We start from the raw sequence: 26,552 nt of genomic DNA, 5'->3' as shown, positions 1-26,552 counted from the left end.
TAGCAGAATGCCATGTTGTTTAAGGGCAACCTCGGTCCGTGAAGCCTCTGCTGAGTATGCGCACACGCAGGCCACGCCCCTGGAGTCCTGCTAGGGCAGGGCGGGGGGGAATCAAAGGGAGTGGGTTGCGTTTTAATTCCTGCGACTGTAGTCGCCGCCCAAGGCAAAAGAGAGTGCGGGTGAGTGACAGGTGAGTGCAGGGATGGAGCGTCCGTGCTCCGGGTGAAGAAGGGTCTCTGGCATCCGCGATGAGGGGTCGGACTGCGATGGGGATGGGGAGCGGATTGGATAACGGGTCGGGTAGTCTCGGAGGGTGGGTGTGAACCAGGGGAGCGGGCTGCGGGGGCTGTGGGGGCGGACCCGAGGGAGGACAGCTGGGCGCTGGCGCGCGGGTCTGGGGGTCGGTGACGGCGGCCCCAACTGATCTCTGACGACACCGGCGTGTTTACCTGGGCGTCTCCTTATCTTATCGTCTTTATTTTGCTAGGGCTTCGAAAACTGCATTGCCACGGGGTGGCGTGTAAGTTTGCAGTTACCTTGTTTTGTGCCCTTTCATTTCCTGTCATTCCCGTGAATACGTTTATATATCATCTTCTCTTTTCAAAAATCAGGCATCACAAGGGCATATTTTTTATTTTTTAAAATTTTTTGGTATCGGGGATTGAACTCGGGCTCTCAACCACTGAGCCACATCTCAGCCCTATTTTGTATTTTATTTAGAGACAGGGTCTCACTGATTTGCTTAGGTACTCGCTTTTGCTGAGGCTGGCTTTGAACTTGGGATCCTCCTGCCTCAGCCTCCCAAGGCGCTGGAATTACAGGCATGCTCCTCTGCACCCGACTCCAACTACATCTCTATCTGTGAAATGTATAAATTCAATTTGATATTCCGCTTTTATCCTGAGCTATTTGGGAGAGTTTCTTCATCCTTAAGCTGTTAAGATGTTTTTATTGCTTATTTTTATTTTATTGTATTTTCAGGAACTGTATACTGTCAAATTTCAACTTCTTAAAATTTATTAAGATTTTCTGTGTATTGGGCAAAATTCTTTTATGTTTATTAAATTTGTCTTGTTGAATTGTTCAAATCTTTCCTGATTTTGGTCTACTTGATTCAAAATATTCAGGAGGGAATAAAAATACAATAAAAACGTCTTACTTTGATAGATCATTTTGTAGTACTGTGTGCTTTTTCCCTAATTTTATTTGTGTTGCATCTGGGGGAGGGGCATATATACATAAACCTAATGGTTAATGCATTAACTATCATTTTTCATTTATTGGATGCTATGAATATAGAATTCTTTTTTTCAAAACAGAAAAGCACTTAACCTTGAATTCCATTTTGATATTTACATTGTAGCCACTGCTTTCACTTTTATTGCATTCAGATGGTATATCTTTGTTTGGAGCTTTGTTTTATACTTACATTTGCCTATTAGTTTTAGGTGATCTGCTTGTAAATAATAGATTTTATTTTTTTAAAATCTAGCCTTTAGTCTCTGTGTCTTGGCAAGAGAATTTTACCTCTTCAGTTTAGTGTAGTAATGATTTACTTGATTTTATACCTTCCAACTTATGGTTACTCTTTTTTCAGGGTTACTCTTTATTTTAACTACTACTTCTTTTTTTTTTTTTGGTACTGGGGATTGAACTCAAGGGCACTCGAACATTGAGCCACATCCCCAGCCCTGTTTTGTTTTTTATTTAGAGACAGGGTCTCACTGAGTTACTAAGTTCCTTGCTGTTGTTGAGGCTGACTTTGAACTCAAGATCCTCCTGTCTCAGCCTCCCAAGCTGCTGGGATTACAGATGTGCACCACCACACCTGGCTATTTTAATTCTATTCTTATTTTGTGCTTTTTCTTTTCATCTTAATAATCTCGTTGGATTGATGAAATTTCTATTCATTGTTTCCACTTACACCCCACGTAACTTCTATTTCTTCCTCAGGTAATTAGGAATGTTTGTTGTAGGATATTATTAATTTTCTCTTTAGTTGCCTCCTTATCACATCTTTACATTGTCCTTTTTTATAATTACATATTTTGTATAAAAATTGTTGCTGAATTATATTTTCCTGTTTGAGATTTCTCCCTCCTGATTTGTTTTACTTTTATTTGTAATATTCCCTTCAGTATTTTCCTCCAGATAAAGATGGAGATATTCAGCCAATGTTTTCATTTCTGAAAATGTACCTCTCTGGCCTTAACAGAAGAGTGGTTTTTTTATGTACTATTTCCCAAATCATTTAGCACTCATTACTGAAGATTAGGAGTCTTTTGATTTTCTTTATTCTTTCTGTTTAAATAATCCATTCTTTCATATGTGCTGTATCTTTAGCATTTAGGAGTTTTCCCAGATTTGTTCATTCATTGGGTTCCTGTGTGTGTGTGTGTGTGTGTGTGTGTGTGTAAATGTGTGGGAAAGACTGACTAATGGGCCAGGAGTGGTGGTGCACCCCTGTAATCACAGCGGCTTGGGAGTCTGAGGTAGGAGGATTGCAAGTTCAAAGCCAGCCTCAGCAACTTAGTGATGCCCTAAGCAATTTAGCAAGACTCTGTTTCAAAATGAAAAATAGAGGGAAAAAAGCAGGGGTCGGTGCTGGGGATGTGGCTCAGAGGGTTTATGAAAGAACGACCGGACAAGGCTCGTCATAGGAGAGGTACCCGTTTATTGAGGAACAGCATTGCACGTTTATAGAGGGAGGGGGCGCTTTCTGATTGGTGGGTAAGGATCATGAGAGTCAGCAGGGCTCACCATTGGGCGGCTGTGGGAGACCAACCTTACACGTGACTGAGTACACTCCCTGGCTGGGTGCTGAGGCCCTCAGTTGCAGAAATGTGGCAGAGCTATGCTCACCTGTTCCTTTGTAATATAAACCCTTGCCCTGTTTAGGATAGAATCTTCCATGGACGTGCCTTTTTGTGTCCCCTTCTCTTACTGTGCCCTTGGGTGTGGCCTAACCCAGGTGTCAGTCAACCTGCTGACAGTGGACATCATGAAGATAGACTCAGCCCCCTGAAACCTGATCCCTTGCCTCATCTGAATAGCTTCTCCTCAATAAAAGGGGTCAGCGCCTGCTTTCGCTCTCTTAAAAGGGACAGGTGAGCATAGCTTCACCCATGGGGCTGTAGCAAGACACACCCATGCACGAGACACCGAGCCTCGGACCCAAGAAGGGTGGGGAGAGCTCTGCCACATTTCTGCAACTGAGCGCCTCAGCACCCAGCCAGGGAGTGTAACCAGTCACGTGTAAGGTTGGTCTCCCACAATCATCCATAGTCAAATTCCCATTATCATCTAAAAAGTGACTTTTTAAACTTTTTACCGTGAGAATTTCAAAGATACAAAAGTGAAGTGAGTTGTAGAGTAAACCCATCTGTAGTCTTCAACCAGCTTCCATGATCAGCAGCTCATGCCTGACCATGTCATCTGCACCCTCCCTTCCCTCGTGTTTTTCTTTCTCCGCGGGATTATTTTGAATCAAATCTCAGCATTGTGTCCTCTCATCTACACATATTTTGGTGTGTAAATCTAAAGATAACTGCTTTAAAAAATAGTACTGTTATAACATTAAAAAAAATCACAGTGTGTTTTAAAGTATCATTTTATGTGTGTTGGTAGGTAGTGTTAAAGAAAAGTTATAGACAAATTAAATTTAGCAGAGCTTATTTGGGCAAGGAATGATTCATGAATCAGGCAGCACTCAGAACCAGAAGGAATTCAGAAAGCTCTGCCCAGTAGTGGGAGATCTGAGCTTTTATTGGCTGGTAGGACACGGAACTAAAGTTGAGCCATCACCTGACTGGTTACAGCTAGATGTCTGTCTTATTTGGTATGATGTGATATGTCGGCTGCTTGTGATTAAAACTTGGCAGTTATACTCTTTTTTTTTTTTTTCCCCTCCCAGTACTGGGGATTGAATCCAGGGCACTCTACCACTGGGTTACATTCCCAGTCCCCATTTTTCTTTTTGTGGTGCTGGAGATAGAACCCAGGGCCTTGTGCTTGCGAGGTAAGCACTCTACCAACTGAGTGCTGTGTATCCCCAGCCCCTGTCCCCAGTCCTTTTTATTTTTTATTTTGAGACAGTTTTGTTAAGTTGCCCAGGCTGGCCTTGAACCTGTGATCCTCCAGCCTCTGCCTTCCCAGTCGCTGGGATTACAGGTGTGCCCCCTGCCTGTCTCTTACACTCTTAAGTTAGGCTTTGGTTTGTTTGCACACTAAGTTAGGTCGTAGTCTGCTGTGTAGAGACTACGACCTAACTTCCTTCAGACCAGCTTCAGGGGGGCAGCTTCAGGCCATATTTAAGTTTATTTAATAGTAGATTTAGAAGTTTGATTGGATTAGGTTCCCTTTTTGTTACCTTTTTGGCAAGGTGGCTTCCAGTTAGTATTGTGTGTCTCCATCGTGAGACGTGTCTGCTCATCACTTTTTATGATGTGAGCAGCCATTGCTGATCATTTCCTAGATCCGCTATTGCTTTAGGGGTGCAAAATGGACAGATTCCATTTCTGCCATTGCTTTTAGTTCTTAGCTGGCATAAATATAGAGAGAGGAATTCCTTCATCAGTGTTGAGTTACCCAAAATTTAAGCTGTTTAGGAAAGGCAGCAGAAATGCCTTTTTCTTCCTCTATTTATAGATTTCAAAAATAATAATTTGATACCCAACATTTTCCAAAGGTTCCAGAAATCTTGATCTGAGTGGTAGATGCACAGGTGTGGGAAATATAGAAAATGCATCAAGCTATATACCTAATATTTATGTAAAAATTAGCAAAGTCAGGGAAAAATATTGAAAGAATGGAGCTAGGGTAAAGGGGACACAGTAGCCAATGGATGGCTTTTTTTTTTTTTTTTTTGGTGATAGTGGGGATAGAGCCCAGGGCCCCATACATGCTATAAGAGGTCTACCACTGAGCCACATCCCCAGCCCCACTCTTTGGAGCCTGCTCCCAAGGAATCGATAAAAGCATGTGTTAGGATAATTGGGAAATTTTAAAAAATATTTATTTATTTTTTAGTTACAGGTGGACACAATGTCTTTATTTTACTTTATGTGGTGCTGAGGATCGTACCCAGTGCCTCACACATGCTAGGCGAGTGCACTACCGCTGAGCCACAACCCAGCACGGGAAATTTTGAATATGAGCCCATATTAGCTTGATATTACAGAATTACTATTACTTTTCTGAGGGCATGATAATGATTTTTAAGATTTATGTGATGTGTTTAGACCTGAAATGTCACATCTGCAACTTTCAAATTGTTCAACAAAAGCAAACTATAGAAATAAAGCACAATTTTACCTCTTCTCTCTTAGGGTTTTTTTTTTTTTTTTTTTTTTTTTTTGGTGGGGGGAAGGTAGAGGTTGGGCCTGAAAGTTAAATTGACCTTAAACAGATTAATAGAAAAGCATACCAATTTCATATACGTCACATGTGACCTGGGAACCTCGTAAAGAAATGAAGACCAATGAAGGGACAAAACCTCATGCTTTTATGTTAGGTGGACCGAGAGGCAGGGGGGAAAGGGACTGAATGCTGTGGGGAGGCTAAAGGAAGAGAGTGATTGTAACAAGGTCAGTACAGAATTCCCTTGGCCACGGCTTCCCATCAACAGCGCTTCTCCTCTCAGTTTCAGTGTGGGCATCTTCCACACGGGGCGTTCATCTTCTATTTTAAAGAAGAGAAGTGGCGAATTTGAGTGCTCTTCTTGCATCTGCAAATTTTCAGGTGTTCTTAGCTCACAACAATCTTTATATCAAAATAGCATGTTTTGGAATTCTTACTTTGCCATCCTTCAGACGCATATTTAAAATACACATATATGTGTATATGAATATGTGTATGTTTGGAAAGATGAAATAAATTTGGCAAACTGCTAATTATTGAAACAAGGTGGAGGGTATATCCTTGTAATCTAATCATTCAACTTTTCTTTATGTTGGAAAACTCATAAAAACAGTTGGGGAACAATGGCCACAGTCAGTTGGTGACTTGGCTCAGGTCTTATGGCTCATTATTAATTCTCACTTCTTGGGGTAATTAACAGAAGCTCAGAGTAAAATTATCAATTTTAGGAGTCATCTAACACACTGTATGAAAGATGGACAGGTATGGATAGATAGAATCCAAGCTAAGAGAAAATGAAGAGGAGACTACCAGTTCTAAGTCAAGTTTGGAATATCACTTTATGTATTTTCACACAGTTTTGAATTTGAACTATAAAATATTTATTCTTTAAAACAGTTATTTTGTTGTTTACTGACAATAAAAAAGTTGTTGAAATCACCTATACATTTACCATCACCCAGATATTATATGTTAACATGTTAGTATATTTGTTTCCATATAATAGCCTATGTACATAAATACATTTGCGCATGCATATATGTATGAATGTGTACGTACACATGAGTAAACATAGTACAATGAAAGTAGAATCATACTATTTGGTATGTCTTTTTTAGGGGGGGAAGTACTGGGGATTGAACTCTGGCACTCGACCACTGAGCCACATCCCCAGCCCTGTTTTGTATTTTATTTCGAGACAGGGTCTCACTGAGTTGCTTCACACATCACCTTTGCTAAGGCTGGCTTTGAACTCGCAATCCTCCTGCCTCAGCCTCCTGAGCTGCTGGGATTATAGGTGTGTGCCACCACGCCCAGCCTATTTGGTACATCTTTTTATATTTACTCAGCATTTTAACATACTATTCTATTGTATTTCAATTTTATGTAACATTATGTCCTATAAAGTGTTTAATTAATCTACAGTTATTGTCAGGGTTTGTAGCTTTTCTTTGTTATTGGCCATGTTGTTGTGAAATTCCCACCTTTGTGCAATATTGGGTGTTGTTTTTTTTTTTTTTTTTAATGATGTAATCCTAAAAGTAAATTTTGGGATTGTAGATGCAAAAGTGCTAAATGACACATGTATCCATGTGTGACAATGGCATGCTTCCTACTCTCATCTATACCTCTGCCTATCTGTTTTCTCAGATCTCTGCCCCTTCTCTAGAAGAGCCCAAGATGAGCAAGTCCCTGGTGAGTTCTTGTCTATTCATCTATTTATTTGTTTTTTAAAAAATTTTCCTAGTGAATTTTAGGAGTCATCTAACACACTGTGTGGAAGATGGACAGGTATGGATAGATAGAACCCAAGCCAAGAGAAAATGAAGAGGAGACTACCAGTTCTAATTCAAGTTTGGAATATCGCTTTATGCATTCTCACACAGTTATGAACTTGAACTATAAAATTGTTTCTGATCTTCCTGACGTAAAGATAATGGAAATGGATGCATGGTTTGTATTATTGACAGGTGATTTGTCAGTAATATCAGTTTCCTCACTCTTGATATTTGTGAAAGTTTTTGATGGATTTTTCAGGTGAGTGGTGGCTGAGCGGTGTCTCAGTGGTGACCTTGTTCACAGTGCCCTGGCAGGTTTTCCCTGTTGGTTGAGCAGTGCTTCCCATGCTTGACTTGCACATTAATTCAGGTTCTGGTTCTGGGATGGAATACAGTTTGCATTACTCACAGTCCCAAAGAATGTCAGGGCTTCCTTTCCAAGGACCACCCTTTGAAGCAGACTTAAGTTTTTATCATGAATAGGTGTTGGATTATGCAAATGCTTTTTCTGCATCAGTTGACATGATCATATGATTTCACTTCTTTAAACTGTTGATATGGTAGACTACTTTGATCAGTTTTGTAATATTGAACCAACCTATCATTTTTGGAATAAATCCTATTTTGTCATGATATAGATTTCTTTTTATATGTTGTATTTAATCAGTATTTTGTTAAAGATCTTTGCATCATGTGTATGAGAGAGATTGCTCTTACTTCTCTCTGCCTTTCTCTCCCCCACTCCCTCTACCAGTTTTGGTTTTGATATTAGAGTAATAATGGCCTCTGAAATGAATTGGAATGTGTTCCTTTATATTGATTACTCTGCCAGAGATTGTGTATAATTTGTGTTTACTTTTTCTCTACTGTGTGTCCAGTTTTTAATATTAGGTAATACATCATAGAATTAATCAGAAAATAATTCCCTTCTGTTTTCTGCAACACATTGTGTGGAATTCATGTTCATCCTCTAAGTATTTGGTAGAATTCTCCAGAGAAATCATCTAGGTCTACAGATTTCTTTTATGGAAATTTTAAAATTGCAAACTCAATTTCATTATTATTTGTTTATTATTGAGGTTTGTATTTTTTAGGCATTGATTCCTTTAAGTTGTCACATTTCTGTGTGTAAAGTTGTTTGTAGTTGTGTTAGTCTACTCTGGCTGCCTTAACATTAAACCACAGATTGGGTGGATCAAAAACCAGAACTTTTGTTTTCTCACAGTTTTGGAGGTTGGAAGTGGGAGTTCAGGGTGTCAGCATGGTCAAGTTCTGGGGAGGGTGCTCTTAATTCGAAAATGGCTGGTTTCTGACAGTGCACACGTGGCCTTCCTCAGTGCATGCTCACCTGTAGGGAGAAAGAGAACTCTTCTTTAAAGCCATCAGGTTGATTTTTACTTTTTTTGTTTGGTTGTTGGATTCTACTTTTTTTTTCCATAGACAAGAATAACCTTACTGAGCCCAGCTTGCCCTTCACATCAGTACCTCCTCATCTTTGCCACTGCCAGAATTTTCACCACTTGGATCTCTGGCATCAGCCCATCCTGTGATGGTGACAGTTGTTTCAGGGGGCATAGAGCTAGAAGTGGCACTGTCACCTCAGCTGGGGTAGAAGAGATAGATAAGGGTGTTGGCCAAGAAGAAAAGGAAACTGCCACCATCCATGTTGCTGAGAGCTGGGGCCCCACTTTTGTTGGGTTTGGGGGGTGGTCTGATGGTAGTCATGTGTCCCAAGACTCCAGTTTATATCTGAGTTAAAACTAGGAGGCTGAAGTTGAGTGGGAGGAAGAGGAAGCCCTTCATCCTGGCAGAGTCTTGCTGGGCTCTCCTGGTGACATCTGTGGTAGATGAGTTCAGGGCTCTCTGCCTAATACCACCTGTCTTCCCAGAGCAGGATCCCACCCCACCTGTGTGACCTCATCTAATCTTAATTACCTCTTAAAAGCCCTGTCTCCAAGTCATGCTAGCTTAGGCTGTCAACATGAAATTTTGGAGGACACAGCTCAGTTCATAGCAGTAATATTTCCTTTATAAATACCAATAAATGATCTTTTCATAGAATCTTCAAAAAATTTATTGATTTTCATTATATTTTTATCTTTTCAATCTTATTGATTCCTGCTTTTATCTGTATTATCTGCCACCCCTCAACCCCAGTTTGCTTTGGGTTTTGATATTTTTCTCTAGTTTCTTTAGGTGGCATCTCAGTATTGATTTGAGAAGTTTCTCGTGTAAGCCTTGTTGCTATGGATTTTCTTCTCACCACTGCTTTAGTTGTATCCCCAAAATTTGAATACTTTAAATTTTTATTCACTTCAGTGTAATTTTTGTATTTGCCTAAGACTTCCTTTTTGACTCATGCATTATTTAGATATGTGTTGTTTAGTTTCCAAATGTTTGGAGATTTTCCTGTGTTCTTTCTGCTGTTGATTTCTAGTTTGAATTCACTGTGTACAGAGAATATACTCTGTATGACTGCATTAACTAAGATTTGTTTAGTTATTCTGAAAAATGTTGAGAGAGGGGTGAAGTCTTCAACTGCAACTACGGATTAGCCTCTTTCTCCTTTTAGTACCACCAATTGTTGTTGCTCCCTGAGTTTTGCAGCTTTATTGTTTGGTGCATACATATTTAAGATTGTTTTGTCTTCTTACTGAATTGACCCATTTATAACTATATTATGGTCTGAATGTTTGTGTCTTGCAAGCACTCATAGGTTGGAACCCTAACCCCCAATATAATAGTCTCAGGATATATACAGCCTTTGGGAGGTAATTAGATTTAGATAAGGTTATGAGGGTAGAACCCCATGTGGAATCAGTACCCTTGTAATAAGAGAAAGAGACCAGAGCTCATTTTCCCTTTGCTATAAGAATATACAACAAGAAGGAGGCCATCTGCAAACCAGGAAGTGGGCTCTCCGCAGTCACAGAATCTTTGAGCGCTTTAATCTTGGACTTCTAGCTTCCAGAACTATGAGAGATAAATATTTATTATTTAATCCTTCCAGTCTGTAGTATTTTGTTATAGCAGCCTGAGCTAATTAAGATATTATGTAACATCCCTGATAATTTTCTTTCCTCCAAAGTCTATTTTATTTAATATGGATATAGCCATTTCTGCTTTCATTTAATATTTGTATGTTATATATTTGTATTAGTGCCCTAGGGCCATCATAACAAACTTCATAAACAAGGTGGCTTAAAACAATAGGGATTTATTCTTTTACATTTCTGAAGGCTGGAAGTCCAAAATCAAGGTATTGGTAGGGTATGCTGTCTCTTCTTCTTCCAGTGGTTGCTGGAAATCCTTGTGTTCTTGGTATTCTCCTACTGTTTCTATTGTCACATAGTCATCTTTCCTCTCTCTGTGTGGCGTTCTTCCCTCTACAGAACATAAACAGTTCCTATTTTATTTTCACTGGATATTGAGTTCTACATCAACAATTCTTTCCCTTTAGCAACTGGAAACTATTGTGCCACTTCCTTTTGATTCTGTAGTCTATGAGAAACCATCTTTCATTCAAACTGCTATTTCCCTACAGATAACATATAATTACCCTCTGGCTGCTTTCAGATTCTTTTCTTGAATGTGATTTTCAAACATTTCATTGTAATGTGTCTGGGCATGGATTTATTTGATCCCTTCCTGTTTGAGACTTGCTCAGCTTCTGGAATCTGTAGATTTATACCTTTTTTTTTTTTTTTAAATCTGGAAAGTTTTCAACTATTATTTCTTCAAATATTTTTTGCACTTCCCCATCCCATTCCTTTTCCTTCCTTCTAGGACTCTGATGAAATGAGCGTTAGATCTGCTACATTATTGTATGGGTCCCTTAGGCTATGTTTGATTTTTCCATATATTTTATTTCTTTTGTTCAGATTAGTTAACGTCTCTTGATCTGTCTTCAGGACAGTTGATTCTTTCCTTTGTATGTTCATTCTGCTGTTGAAATCATTGAAGTCTTAAATTTCAGTTTTAAATTTTTCTTTTCTTTCTGTGTGTGTGTGTGTGTGTGTGTGTGTGTGTGTGTGTGTGTGTTGCTAAGGATCAGTCAACCCAGGGCTTCACGCCTCACATGTGCTATCTAAGCACTGAGCTACACTTCTCAGCCTATGGTTCTTTTTAGTATCTTCTATTTCTTTGCTGAGAGTTTCTATATTTCCATTTGTTTCAAGAGTATTTGCAACTGCTTGTTGGAGTATTTTTGTGTTAGCTTCTTTAAATCCTTGCCAAGTAATCCCAACAGCTCATTCATCTCAGTGTTAGCATCTGTTGATAGTCATTTCTCATTTGATCTGAGATTTTTTTTGGTTTTGATATATAAATAATTTTGAATTTATTCAGGACATTTTGATTATTATTTATGAGACATGGTTTTGTCTTTAAATTTTCTGTTTTAGCAGGTAGTCAGCCTGTTTAGGTTCAGAGGGTATGTCCTGGTCTGTTTCCAAGGGCTATAGTTCTGATGCCAATTTAGTTTTCAAAGTCCTTGCTCTTATCAGGTCTGTCTGTCTTTAGTGCTGTTCAGAGGCCAACTTGAGATCTGGGCAGTATCTCACACCCTGTCTGGGCTTGGATTTATTTGATCCCTTCCTGTTTGAAACTTGCTCAGCTTCTGGAATCTGTAGATTTAGACCTTTTTTAAAAAAAAACCTGGAAAGTTTTCAACTATTATTTCTTCAAATATTTTTGCATTTCCCATTCCTTTTCCTTCCTTCTAGGACTCTGATGAAATGAGCGTTTAGCTCATGACTTCTTCAGTGATTATTCTAATTTGTTTCATACATGGGCTGCACATACTGAGTTGTGCAACCATCTTTAGAATCAACTTTAGAACATTTTCTTTACTCACCCTAAAAATCTCATAGTTTTAGCTAAGACCCTCATATTCCTCCATTTCCCCTAGCTGAAGTCAACCACTAGTCTATTCACTATCTCAATAGATTTGCTTATTCTGGAATTTCATATTAATGAAATCATATAACATATCATTTTTTGTGACTGGCTTTTTTTATTTAACACAATATTTTCACGATTCATCCACATTATGTATCAATACTTCAGTATGTTTTATGACTGAATGTTTTTTTTTAATTTTTTTTAGATTGAACCTTTATTTTATTCATTTATTTATCTGTGGTGCTGAGAATTGAACCCACTGCCTCACACGTTAGGCAAGAGCTCTGCCACTGAGCCACAACCCCAGCCCATGACTGAATGTTTTTATATTATATGGATAGACCACGTGTTTGTTATCTCTTTATTGTTTGGAAGACATTCGTGTTGTTTCCACTTTTGGCTATTATGAGCATTCATATGCAAGCTTTGTATAGATAAATGTTCTCATTTCTCTTGAGTGTGTACCTACAAATAGAATTTCTGGGTTGTATTGTAACTCTGTGTTTAATATTTTGAAGAATTGTCAGACTGCATTACAAAGTGACCACACCAGTTTTTACTCCTACCTGCACTGTAGGAGGGATCCAGCTTCTCTTCCTTACCAACACTTGTCATTATCTTTTTTATTATACACACCCTAGTGACTGCACTTCTCTAATAACTAGTGATATTGAACTATTTTCATTACAGTTTTCTTAGTGAATTCACAGGGATGTCTCTTTGTAATTTTGATTCTGTTTCCTTGATGACTCATGATGCCGAGGACCTTTTTCATGTGCTCATTGGCTGTTTGTATGTCTTCATTGGAGAAATGTATCACTGGATCATTTGCCCATTTTTAATTGGGTTGTCTTTTATTAGGTTGTAAATGTTCTTTGTATATTTTAGATACAAATCCCTATCAAATATATGATTTGAAAAAAAATTCCCCCGGTCTATGAGTCTTTTGCTCACATGACTGTGTCACTTGACACACAAGTTTTAATTTTATCTGTTTTTTCCTTTGGGTGCTTGTGCTTTGGGGGTCTCATATTAAGAAACCATTGCCACATTCAATGTCATAAAGATTTACCCCTTTTAGCTAAAATGTAAATTTTTTTTTCTAAATGTAAAAACATTTAGACTTCCGATCCATTTTGAGGTAACATTTTACTGTGGTGTGAAGGAGGGTTCAACTTTATAACATGGATCTCCACTTGTCCCAGCACCATTTGTTGAAGAGTCTGTTCTTTCCTTTATAAATTGACCCTTGGCCAGGCACGGTGGTGTGTGCTTCTTAGTCCCAGCTATGTGGGAGGCTGAGGCACGAGGCTTGCTTGAGCCTATAGGTTTCAGACCAGCCTGGGCAACAAACAAGACCGTGTCTCAAAAGCAATTTGTTTTGACACTCTTAGCAAATAGTAATTAACAACAATTTGAAAGGTTTACTTATGGACTTTGAGTTGTATTCTAGTGGTCTGTATGTTTATCCCGATGCTAGCACCACGCTATTTTGAAAGAAGAGCCTTATTTTAATTTTCTTTTTTAAAGAAAAAACTGGCTTAGTGGATCGTTGAATGCAAAGTGTGTGGCAATAAGTGAACTATTATTGGAATATGGCATACATAGAGAAGTTTGAAGATTGATGAATTTTCACAGCTTATTTCTATGTAACCAGCATACAGGTTTTTGAAAAAGATTATTGGGCTGGGGTTGTGGCTCAATAATAGAGTGCTTGCATAGCATGCACTGGTTCAATCCTCAACACCACATAAAAATAAATAAATAAGGTAAAGGTATTGTGTCTATCTACAACTAAAAAAAAAAGATTATTATTATTATCATTACTGAAAAAGAACCAGCAGGATGCTTTAAAAAAGATTTCTTTTTTTAGTCAAAACAACAAAATAAAATATAGGTGTTTAGTGGGAACTTATATATTATAACCTAATAAATCAAATTAAAAATAAGGTCCTAAATATCTTGTTCCCATGGTGCAGTCTTGACCCTTCACATTGAATAGGAATTGGTTCTTACAGGGACCAGTGTCTTTCAAGGATGTAACCGTGGAGTTCAGTGGGGAGGAGTGGCAGCACCTGGACCTTGCCCAGAGAAGCCTGTACAGGGATGTGATGCTGGAGAACTATTTCAACCTGATCTCAGTGGGTGAGCACAGCCCTGCGTGTGCAGAGCAGGCTGCACCCAGGGTACTCTTTTTCTTTCCTAGAGGAATTTCTGAAATCTGTGGGTTTTCTGAAGTCTCTGTAACTCCCAAAGACTGCAGGGCATCTGAAATATGTAATGGTTCTGTCTTTGTTTTGTCCCGTGTTCTTAAGAATCTCTTTTGGGTACTGTGAATATACCTCTGTTCCCAGTAGACATTTTTGAAAATCACATGGCGTACTTTATCATGTGGCCTCTGAAACATATTCTCTATCATTTCCTGTTGACAGGCTGTCCAGTTCCCAAACCAGAAGTCATCTTCAACCTGGAGCAAGCAGAGCCACGCGTGTGGGATGAGGAGGCCTCCGGTCAGCACTGTGCGGGTGAGTGGGAGCCAGGAGCATGGACCATGGTTCAGCCCACCTGCAGTCGTGCTGGGAGAGCTTCTGTTTTGTGCCATTAGTGTGACTTTTCTGCTTACCTTTTGAGTTTTCAGAACTGCTTGATGGAGCTGACGTCATCCCCTTGGAAATGGAAATGCTGTCCCCCTCACGGCCTCTTCCCATACCAGTGCCACGACCTCTGAGGAGGGCCTGTGCTGGTTGGCAGTGCCTTGGGTGGGATCTCACCCGGCATCATCTAGGATCATGCCCTCTTGCCCTTTGTTCTCTCTCCATAGAGAACTTCTGCTCCTTCTACCTCCAGCCAGGGCTTAGTTCCTTTTCTTAGGCATTTAAACTCCCATAGATCTGCCTTCTTTTAAAAAGTCACCATGGGTCACAATCCTGTTCCCTGGTGTCTTTTCCTTTGTGTCTCAGCATTGTCACCTGGATGGCTTATTTGATAACCTGTGCTCTTCTTCACTGCTGACTTCGAGGGCATCCTGGTCACTTTCTTCCTGCCTGGCTGGTGCAACACAACACTGACTCGATCTTTCTAATTTGGATATTTTACCAGAGGCTTTTGTACCTCATGTTCAGGAGATTGAGTTAATTATAACCTTAGTTTGTGGGCAGTGTCCTCATCAATGTGTTTCAAGGCCCCTCTTACTTATTCCTTTTAATCCCCATTCTCCATACTCATTGTTCCTTCCCAGGGGCAACTGCTTTAATATGTGTGCTATCTGTCCTAGAATTTGTGGGGGTTTTGTAAAATCTAAATTGTTGGTATTTTTAGTTTGTAGAAATGGTCAGTTTCTTTCTCTGCCCCCTTTCCTTCTGTCTCTCTTTCTTTAAATTGGCATGTTTCGATGTTTTCTAGGTTAATTGCTTCCAACTGCTGCATAGCACGCTTAGTACAGATAAATATACCACATTTTACTACTACAAACAGTATTGTAATAAATTTCTTCAAGCACTCTTCATATTGGAAATGAGAATTTCTCAGGAGTGGTAGGATTGCTTTGACATGGACTATACTAATACTTAATATGACTTAGTATAATTGCACTGTTTTCTGGATTGACTCCTACAATCCCCTGAACATTACACAAGGGTATTAGTTTCCCCATATCTCTGCCTATATTTAGTATTACATGCATCTCCAGTAATTTGGATTTCAACTTCTAATTATTGTTTTGTGTTTCTTTAATAACAGAATGTGTGGAACATTCAGCTGGATCTTGTCGTAGACTCTGTTTTTGATGCTTGACTACTGACATCTTCCAAGCCTTCCCTCTGTCTCTTCCCCATCTGCCCCCACATCTGGACAAACTGATAAGCAAGTTCAGGTTTTCCTTCCTTTGGGAACATACAAGGCCAGGCAGCCAGCCCTACCTCCAACCAGCAGAAAACCCCAGGCCACTTTGGACCTGCTTGGAGCTCTCCCCAGAGCCTCTTTGCATGAACAAGCCTTTTCCTACCCACTTAGCTTTTGTATTCCACCATCACTCTTGACATCTGAACCAGACCTGGGCTGGGCCAGTTCTCCCCTGCAGGTGCCTTAACACTGAGGCAGTAAGCAGGCAGTTCAGACAGGGACCACCACCAAGGGCCTTTCTCCTCTTCCCAACAGCTCCACTGTCTGCACTTTGCCTCTGCCGTGTACATAACCAACCTGAGGTGGAGGTTGCAGTTGTTATTTAGGAACAGGTGTAAAGAGTTAGGCCCTTCCTTAAATTTGCCCTTGGTCATGTGTCTTGGCTTGAACTATTTGTGTGTTTTACATTGAATCGTGTGTCCGGGTTCCATCTGGGACTGATGCTCGGCTCACAGGAATGACTGTCACTCTGTGACCACTGTGTGTCTTAGCCAGGCCTTGGCCCCATTTATGCAGGGCCCAGGAATACAGATGCCTTTTGTGTAGAGGGTGGGTCCCTCCGTGGCTGCCTGAAGAAAGGCAGACAAGTCCCGGTGCAGCAGACTACAAGCAAGTGGCTGACCTCAAAATCTTCCCCTGTTCTACGTGGGTTTTTGCTTTTCCCTCTGATCTACCTTCTCAAACAATTCCTTCTGCTTTTCTGCTAATTTTTCCCTTAGAAAAGATCATTTAGATGCCCTCTTCTTACTTCCTCCTGGTATCACCTAAAGCCATACTTATGTTTTCTCATGCGTGGATTATTCTAATCTTATTTGAATATGTTGATTTCATTTTTTTTCCTACTTCACTTTATTTTTTTTTAAATATTTTTTTAAGAGAGAGAGAGAGAGAATTTTTAATATTTATTTTTAGTTTTCGGCGGACACAACATCTTTGTAAGTGGTGCTGAGGATCGAACCCGGGCGGCACGCATGCCAGGCGAGCGCGCTACCGCTTGAGCCACATCCCCAGCCCCCTACTTCACTTTAGATGTGACTGACAGATTTATTACTTAAATCACTATACATTTTGTTTATCTTGTCCTAGTTATATGGAGCAAAACTGAAGTCACTCATTATTATCTAAATTATGACACATTCTTTTCTTAATGGGTTTGTAAGTGAAAGAAATAACATGGCCTCAATTTGTAATGCACATTTGTCTCTGTGTAATTTCTAAAACCATGTCTGTTCCATTTTAACATTTTCTTTAATGTTCCCCTGCATTGTTTTCTCATTTCTCTGCCTTTTCAAATTATGCACACACTCATATTTTTTGTGTAGATTTCTCTTGCTCCTTGAATCAGATCTCATACAACATACCTACCTGCTTTCTCCCTCCTCTAATTCTCCAGTCCATAGAAATTCAGAGAAAAGCTACATTAAATGATATGATAACCAAGCCTTTTACCACTATACTTCTAAAAAACTTGTTTATATAGAAAATACTTAGTAAAATTGAATTTAATCTCTAGGCAGAAAAGGTTGTTTTGCTCTATTTCAAAAGAATTTTAATTTTTTTCTTCTAGAATCAATTCATAGGGCCAGAGATAGTAATTAGAAAGAGAAGATAATGGGTGGAATCCTTATAAAGTTTCAGCTTTGGTGCAGTATGCATATGTTAATGTATACATCTAAGTAAATTTAAGTATAAATATGAGTGACTGAGAATATTCATTTGTTCATTTTTAAGTTAAATGAAAACAGAGCCTCCCCAGAGTTGTGGGGAGATTAGAGATTAGCTCTTAGAGCAGAGTACCCTTCATGGTCTTAGCATGCACATGGACCTAGTTTTATCCACAGCATCAAAAAGAAAACAAAACCAAAAAAGTTCTTTTAAGCCACAGGGTTTACATTTTGTTCTTCTGGCGCCTTCCTCGTTCTCCCTTTGCTTGATTTGAATCTCTTCCTTCCCAATTACTAATCATTTGATTTGGGCAGTTATTAAGCTTTTCTGTGGCTCACTTTCCTTGTCTATAAAATGGGGATAACAATACCAAAGGTATTGTAATAAAACCAAAGGGTTGAAATAAAGTTTATATAGAACTTAGAACAGCACCTCCAAATGCTCTTGCTTATCCTAAGGTAAATGTAATGTCTTAATTTTATTACTGTATGTTATTGTATTTATATTACATAGAGAGTATTGTACCTATATATTTATATATCTTTACATATTATGTGTATTTATTATGTTTATAGAGCGCGTGTCCCATTTCTCTGTGTTCATCCTGAATTAACTCAAGGTATCAGTTGTTCTCTGTGTCAGTTTAATCTTTTCTTTCTTTTCAGATGGGGATATTGGTTTTGAGACTTCACAACAGAGACTGTCTGAGGAATTTTCTTTCCAGTGTGAGAGAGTTGATCTCTTCACAGGAGATAACCCCTATTCCCTTTTAGAAGAATTGTGGAAGCAAAGGGGGAGATGTGAAGAAAACCAGGCCACGCCTTTACGTCACATTGTCTTCAGGGGCAGGGCAGCACTAGCTGATTCAAGGAGCTGTGGATACCAGGACGCTGGGAAAATTGGGCACATAAACACACATCTGATTCCTTCACGAAAAGGATTCCATCGTGGTGATGCCTTTGGAAAGAATCTGAAGCTCGTTGCAAGCTTATATAATCATAATAGAAACAATGCAACAGAAAATCATGATGAGGTTATCAGCCGTGAGGATGCTGTTACTCATACCGGTTCTCATACGGAAGGGAGTGATTGTGGAGGCAAGCATTGTCGGGAACGTGGGGGTCATAAGCAAGCTCTCACTCCACATCTGAAAAGTCATGCTGTGGAAAATCTCCCTTTGTTTTCTGACTATGTAAAAGTTTTCACTGAGAATTCCCACCTCTTTGCACATCAGAGGATTTATGCTGGAGAAAAACAGCATGAGTGTAGTAAATGTGAGACAGTCTTCACCCAGAAGCCCCCACTTGCTACTCCTTGCAGAGTTTCTGCAGGAGAGGAGCCCTATAAGTGTATGGAATTTGGGAAGTCAAGTCACCAGAAAACTCATAATGAGGAAAATTACTATAAATTCAGTGAATACAGAAGAGCCTTTATCCAGAAGTCTGATCAGTTCAGACGCCAGAGAGACCATCCTGGAGAAAAACCCTATGAATTCAGTGAATGTGTGAAAAGCTTCTCACAGAATTCAAACCTCAGCATAATTAAAAAAAATCATACTGGAGGGAAACACTTTGAATGTACTGACTGTGGAAAAGCCTTCACAAGGAAATCCACACTAAGTATGCATCAGAAAATTCACACAGGAGAAAAACCCTATGTATGTGCTGAGTGTGGGAAAGCCTTTATCCGGAAATCCCATTTTATCACACATGAAAGAATTCATACTGGAGAGAAGCCCTATGAATGCAGCGACTGTGGGAAATCCTTTATAAAAAAATCACAGCTCCATGTGCATCAGCGAATTCACACAGGAGAAAATCCTTTTATATGTTCACAATGTGGCAAGGTCTTCACTCACAAGACAAATCTCATTATACACCAGAAAATTCATACTGGGGAGAGACCCTACATATGTACTGAATGTGGGAAAGCCTTTACTGACAGGTCCAATCTCATTAAACACCAAAAAATTCACACTGGAGAAAAACCTTATAAATGCAATGACTGTGGAAAATCATTCACCTGGAAGTCACGGCTCAGAATCCATCAGAAATGCCATACTGGCGAGAGACATTACCAGTGTCGTGAGTGCGGGAAAGCCTTCATTCAGAAGTCCACACTAAGTATGCACCAGAGGATTCACAGAGGAGAAAAGCCCTATGTGTGCAACGAGTGTGGGAAGGCCTTCTTCCACAAATCCCATTTTATCACACATGAAAGAATCCACACTGGAGAGAAACCCTATGAATGCAGTGATTGTGGGAAATCCTTCACCAAGAAATCACAGCTCCACGTGCATCAGCAGATTCACACAGGAGAGAAGCCCTACAGGTGTGCTGAATGTGGAAAGGCCTTCACTGACAGGTCCAATCTCTTCACACACCAGAAAATTCACACCGGAGAGAAACCCTATAAATGTAGTGACTGTGGAAAAGCCTTCACTCGAAAGTCAGGCCTCCACATACATCAGCAGTCCCACACTGGAGAAAGACATTACGAGTGCAGTGAATGTGGGAAAGCCTTTGCCAGAAAGTCAACACTAATTATGCACCAGAGAATTCACACTGGAGAGAAACCCTATGTTTGTACTGAATGTGGGAAGTCCTTCATCCAGAAGTCACACTTAAATAGACACAGGAGAATTCACACAGGAGAGAAGCCCTATGGGTGCAGCGACTGTGGGAAGTCTTTCATTAAGAAGTCACAACTCCATGAGCATCATCGAACCCATACAGGAGAAAAACCGTATGTATGTGCTGAATGTGGAAAGGCCTTCACCATCAGATCAAATCTTCTTAAACACCAGAAAATTCATAGTAAACAGAAGCCCTACAAACGCAGTGACTTTGGGAAGGCCTTTCACTGGAAGGTGCAGCTCACAAGTCAACACAGTGTACCTCAGAAGTCTGACGCTGGGGAGGTGGAGTGCCCAGTGCCGCAATCATGGTGTGGGGGTACGAATAAACAAGAGGCCACAGCTTGACCAAGAAGCAGGAGGTGACCAAGACCCACCCACCGCCTCTGTCTAGTCAGAATTATGGATATCTGCTTCACATAGTGGATGTCCACGACACGTCCAGGAAGATACTTTGGAGGAAGTGTTTACACAATGTACTGTGGCCAGGCTTGGTTACTGGACAGATTGTCAGGCCCCTGCAAATCACAGTGAAGATGAAGCCAGAGGCATGGTGCATGCCTCTAATCCCAGCTACTTGGGAGGCTGAAGAAGAAGGATCAGGTGGGAGGATCGCTTGAGCCCAGGAGTTTGGGTCCAGCCTGGGCAACATAGCAAGACCCTGTGTCCACAAAAACAAAGGGGAAAAAAAAAAAAAAAGAAAAGGTGGCTTACAATCTTTCTCATTTCACTTTTTTTGATAAGCAGCTGTCTAAACTCAGAGCTGTTGAATTTCTCATGCCCTGGGTAGCAAAACTTTAATATTGTCCAAAAAAATATTTCATAAGGAGTAGAGTGGCGAGAAAATTTTTCATTGTCTTAGTCCCCAAAGGACACCAAAATCAGGATGGAAATCAACCAATTCAGGTTTGCAATGAAAAGAAATTAGAAGCTTTTGTGAAAATTGATACTAAAGATACAAAGAAAGGACTCAACTCTCACCCCCCTTTTGGAAATCACTACTAGTTGTTGTTCATAGCAGTTATTGCGTGTGCCTTGTTAGTAGCTTCCAGGAGGCCTAAAACGGGCTCCCAGTCTGTATCTCTGAAGCAGTCAGTGATGCAAGCAGCAGTCCTATGACTGTTTCACAGCTGGGGCCAGGGTCCTGGAGCAGCACAGGGACCCAGACTTAGATAACAGCACTTTGGAGCCTCAACTTTGTTCATAGAAAACTGCACTTTCTTACTGATTCCTGTTTGAAAAAGAGACAAATTAAGGAAAAAATCTGTTTCAAAACCTAGAATACTTTCTCTCCGATTTTGATAGTGTATTCTCTACATATTAATTATGTACTAGGTTACCATGAGACATAATTGTAGTTTGTTATTTTAGGAGATAAAATATAGTTAAACATTTGGAAAAGTACTCCTATTCTTTCCCATTCTCTACAAATTAATCTTATTTTATCAGACAATAAAAGAAGTGCATCATGATCTTCCAGAATAATTATGAATTTGTCTCTTTTAGAGATACTGATTTTTACTTTATATTTTGAAGTGTTTTACATGCATTGAAATTTAGAATTGTTATGGTTTTCTTAGTTAATTGAAACTTTAACATTAAGTAGTGTCCCTTTTTATCTCTGATGATGCTTTTTGATTTAAAATGTCCTATGCCAGATATTAATACAATGTAGTAACTCCTGTATTAAAGGCCAGAGTAAATGAGTGCCGCTACCACTCCTCAAGGGGAGGAGTTAGAACATGACCTCCAGGTGTTCCCTTCTTCACCTACATATCCCCATGTGGTGCATCTGAAGTCTGCGTGTAGTTGCCGTAGTCAATCATTCTTGTTTCAGAACCATATGCATTTAAGTTAACCCAAATGTTTACCCTTTTCGTTACTTTTTTCTTTTTATTCTTTTATTCTCCCCCGGAGTCAGTTTTTTTCTTGTTTCTGAACACTCTTTAGTGTTTCTTTTAGTGTGAATTTGCAGATAACAAATTCTGTTTTTATTTGTTGCAAATATCGTTATTTTGGCTTTTTAAAAAAATTGCTTTGGTGCTGAGGATTGAACCTAGGGCCTTGTGGATGCTAAGCACTGGGCCGTATGCCCCGCCCTTGCCTTTATTTCTGAAGGACTTTTAGAGGGAATGGACTTCTAAGTTGGCACTTGCTGTCTATTCATATTTTGGAATACTTAATTATGTTCTGTCTTCCATTGAAAAGTAAGTGGTCAATTTAATTACTTTTGAAGTACCTGGTCCTTTTTTCTCTGTTTCCTTTAAATTTTATCTTTTATTTTTAACAGTTGTACATTATCTCTAGATATGATCTCCTATATATTTATCCTGCTTGGTTTTTGCAGTGATTTTTAAAATATGTGGGTAAATGGGGTTTGTGTGTGCACGTGCTCATGTGTGCGTGCGAGTATGTGCGTGCATATGTATGTGCGTGCATATGTATGTGCATTTTGGGAATTCCTAGCTGTTATCTGTTCACATTATGCATCTGCTTCATTTCCTTGCTTCTTCTAGGGGTAGCCCCATTTTCTAAATTCCCTATTGACCTATTTTTGTTAGTTGTTTTTCTTGGGTTTTGGTGATGTCTTGTCTTCTCATATATCTGGTGAGTTTATTTTTATTTTTTTATTTTTTAGGTTCTGGGAATTGAACTCCCAGGGGCACTTAACCACTAAGCCACATCCCCAGCCCTTTTTATTTTGAGACAGGGTCTCATTAAGTTAATTAGGGCCTCACTAAGTTGCTGACCTTGACCTCAAACTTGTGATCCTCCTGCCTCAGCCTCCTGAGTCACTGGGATTACATGTGTGTGCCATCAAGCCTGGCTATCTGGGGATTTTTTAAATCAGTTGTCAGATTCTGTATACTAAAATTATAGAGATAAGATGGTCTGGGTGATATCTTCTTCCAGAAGGAATCTGTCTTTTGCTTCTAGCAGGGTGACTGAGCTAGGGATATTAGCAATTACTACCTGCCTTCATCCAATCATGTGTTGAGATAATTTAAAACTGGCCTTAGTCTCTCTAACAGTTTGTGGGTTTTTTTCTCCCTTATTTCTAGGATATACTTTTAGGACTTAAAACTGTGGGAAGTTTATTAGGACCTTCTTCCTTGGAAGGATCTGAATTCAAGTATTTGTGTTTGTTTTCATGAATTTGTCAAAAGTCTCTCCAGCCTCTCTTGCCCAGTATTTACTAAAAGAATTGGCTAAAACCTTTCCATAATAAACAATCCCAAATTCCAGATAGTATGTCTTATCTCTAATTTTATTTTTGCAATTTCTCACTGTTTTGTAGCTCTACTAATTTTCAGAAATTAAGTATGTTTAGTATTTTCTTCCATGTATTTTTAGTTCTCAAAAGGGAGTAGTGAGCTGGGCTCTACGGCACACACCCATAGGAGTTAAGCAGGAGGATCATGAGTTCAAAGCCAGCCTCAGCAATGGTGGAGCACTAAGAAACTCAGTGAGACCTGTCTCTAAATAAAATACAAAATAGTGCTGGGGATGTGGCTCAGTGGTCAAGTGCCCCTGAGTTAAATCCCTGGTACCAAAAAAAAAAAGGGGGGGGGGAACAGTGATATGTACCACTTACTCTGCCATTGGCAGAAAATTTCAGTTGGCTGCTTCTATGTAAGGAGTTTGGAGTCAATAAATAAATAAATAATCAATCCTTTTTCTAAAAGGGATTGAAACCAGGGGCACCTTTCCACTGAGTTACATCTGGACCCTTTTTTTAATTTCTTGAGACAGGGTCTCTTAGCTATCATGCCTAGCTAAATATATTTTTAAATTACCAAAATTACTTGCTTAAAAATGAAAATGTTCTAGTTTACAATATTCCTTTTTTCTTGTTAAGGACTTTTTAAAGTTGTGACATAGAAGAGAATGTTACCTGTGTTGGTATCAGTTTTATTATGATAGCTTCCAAACTTCAACAGTAGGAGAAGATTAACTGAAACTTCTCAGATGTTTTCTTTTTAAAATATTTTTAGTTGTAGTTGGACACAATACCTTTATTTTTATTTGTTTCTATTTTTCTGTGGTGCTGAGGATGGAACCCAGCACCTCTCAAGTGCTAGGGGAGCGCTCTACCGCTGAGCCACTGCTTCAGCCCTCAGATGTCTTCTTTAATACTATGATTTTCCTTTGCATCATTATTTGAAAATGATGTTAATGGAGACTGGCCCTAGAGCCCTGGGATTTTAAAATAAGAATTTCAAGAATTAATTTAATAGGATTACTGAGATTGTGATTCTCAACCTTTTTTATGCTCAGGCATAGTTTAAAACATAAAATTCTACACCCCCAACTTGGGGAGTGGGCAGGACAAAAAAAAAAAAAGCTACTTTGCCTTTTGTCAACACAGTATTAGTCTCCAGGAGAAAGGAAGGCTTCCTTTTGCGGGGCTCCTTGCATCCCTGTGGAGGGAATGATGGAAACCTGTGAGTGGACAGGACAGCTGGCTCTGAAGTAGAACTGAGGTGAGTGCAGACTGCAAGCACACAGGGCTGGCCTCCCCTGGGGGTCCTGTGGTGACCAGGCCTCTTCACACCAGCATGCATTGGAGCTCCTCTGTGGTGACAGCAAAACTATTTTTAAAAGTTTTACAATTTATAAAGTTTTTAATAAACGTGCATTTTAATGTTTCAGAGAGGAACCTCATGCTGTGAATTCAGTAAGTATAGGAGATGTGCACTCCAACCAACACTTAATTATAAATCGGATAGTTCATAGGGGAGAGTGGCTGGCTGTCTGTACTGACTGTGAATAGGGTTGCATTCACAAGTCCCCCTTCCTTACATATCAGAGTAGTCATGCTGGAGAGCAGCTTGGGGAATAGACAACAGTGGGAAATCCTCCAGGGGAAAGTCAACGAGTTCCTGCAGAAGCAACGTCTTCCTGTAGAAGCAAAAAACACGAGAAATAGAATTCATGTTTACTAATTTAAGTCAGATTATAAAGTGGTCTGTATAATTTGTGTACCTTTTATGTCTTTTGAAAAAAATGATTGTTTTCTTGGACATGAATGGACACTTTCACAGTGTCAGACACAGTCTGCTAAACCAACATGCAATTTTAGTGCTCCTATCTCTACTGACTTCTTTATCATCTTTTGAGGCTGGGAGTAGCTGAGTGACTTGCCTCAAGCCAAGAGAAGCAAAACACTAGTGGGTGTGTCCTGGGAAAACCTTTGCTTTCCCAAGAAAAGGGACAAATATAACTGCTGCCATCAGTTCTACTGTTCTTCCTGATGGTTAGTTACATGGTTCCTGCTGTATGGACTACCTTCTTTCAACCACTGGTAAAGACCAAAAGAATCACAGAGACACTAGGTCATGTATTATCTGTTCAACACTAGCAGCAACTGACTGCCAGTCCAGACTTTAATTATGTTATAAAAATATATTTTGGGCTGGGGATGTGGCTTAAGCGGTAACGCACTCACCTGGCATGCACCGGGTGCTGGGTTCGATCCTCAGCACCACATAAAATAAAAGATGTTGTGTCCACCGAAAACTGAAAAATAAATATTAAAAAATATTCTCTCTCTCTCTCTCTCTCCCCCTCCCTCCCTCCCCCTCTCTCTCTTTAAAAAATAAATAAATATATTTTGCATAAATCATTGTATTTTAGGTTTATCTTATACTCAAAGTATACCTAAATTTTTTCAGACATCAAATGTATAAAACAGTTCATTTTCTCCTATATATTATAAAATATTTTTTAAAATTGTTTATTTAAACTAGATTCTCCACACAATCTTGAATAAGATAAACTGTAAAATTATTGATGACCCTTAATGAGTAAAAGGAATCAGATCTTGAAAAAACAGGATCAGAAGAGAATACTACCTAGAATAAATGAAGTTTTCTAGCAAGACATAATTTATTAAAGTTGAAGAAATGAAAAACTGAAAAAAAAATCAATAAAATAACTTCAGAATATTTCAGAACTACCATTTAAACTGTACCAGGTATATAGGAAGAAATTTCTTAGGACACAAAAGGAATGAATTATAAAAGAATAAGTTGAACTTTTCAAATATAAAAGCTCTTGCCCTTTTAAACACCATTAGGAAAATGAAAAGGAGAGGCATAGAATGGGAAGAAATATTTACAATAGGTATCTGACAAGAGATTTGTCTCCTGAAAATAATAAAAACTTAAACCCATTATACAACAGCCCAATAAAAATAGCAATATACCTGAACAGAAATAATTCACAAAATAAGTTATAAAATGGCCAAGAAGGAATTTCAACATCAGCCATAGAAGAAACACAAATTATTAAAACGGTGAGACACCCACACC

At 39.3% G+C, this 26,552-nt stretch overlaps 1 protein-coding gene across 3 annotated transcripts; it reads left to right on the top strand.

Moving 5' to 3' along the window:
- Positions 1–105: 105 nt before the first annotated feature.
- Positions 106–21,712, top strand: Znf484 (zinc finger protein 484). Of its 3 annotated transcripts, none has more exons than XM_027950975.2 (5): positions 106–190; positions 7,009–7,053; positions 14,057–14,183; positions 14,471–14,563; positions 18,269–21,712. In XM_027950975.2, exons 2-5 carry the CDS (start codon positions 7,039–7,041, stop codon positions 20,584–20,586), a joined length of 2,553 nt encoding a protein of 850 aa, XP_027806776.2. In that variant the 5' UTR covers positions 106–190; positions 7,009–7,038; the 3' UTR covers positions 20,587–21,712. The 3 variants fall into 3 exon arrangements, with proteins under 3 accessions (XP_027806776.2, XP_071458638.1, XP_071458637.1); XM_071602537.1 differs by having other exon boundaries at positions 136–179; XM_071602536.1 differs by lacking the exon at positions 106–190 and having other exon boundaries at positions 6,942–7,053.
- The last annotated feature ends 4,840 nt before the right edge of the window (positions 21,713–26,552 follow it).

The sequence above is a fragment of the Marmota flaviventris genome, chromosome 16 (genome assembly GCF_047511675.1).
Source record: "Marmota flaviventris isolate mMarFla1 chromosome 16, mMarFla1.hap1, whole genome shotgun sequence".
Classification (NCBI taxonomy): Eukaryota; Metazoa; Chordata; class Mammalia; order Rodentia; family Sciuridae; genus Marmota; species Marmota flaviventris.
The sequence above is the reverse complement of the archived record's forward strand: the minus strand, read 5'-3'. Positions and strand labels throughout refer to the sequence as shown.

Coding starts and splice junctions, on each gene's coding strand:
- Znf484 (XM_071602536.1), top strand. CDS start 6,949: ATGTGTGACAATGGCATGCTTCCTACTCTCATCTATACCTCTGCCTAT. Junction 7,054..14,056: donor CCAAGATGAGCAAGTCCCTG/GTGAGTTCTTGT, acceptor TGGTTCTTACAG/GGACCAGTGTCTTTCAAGGA. Junction 14,564..18,268: donor CTCCGGTCAGCACTGTGCGG/GTGAGTGGGAGC, acceptor CTTTCTTTTCAG/ATGGGGATATTGGTTTTGAG.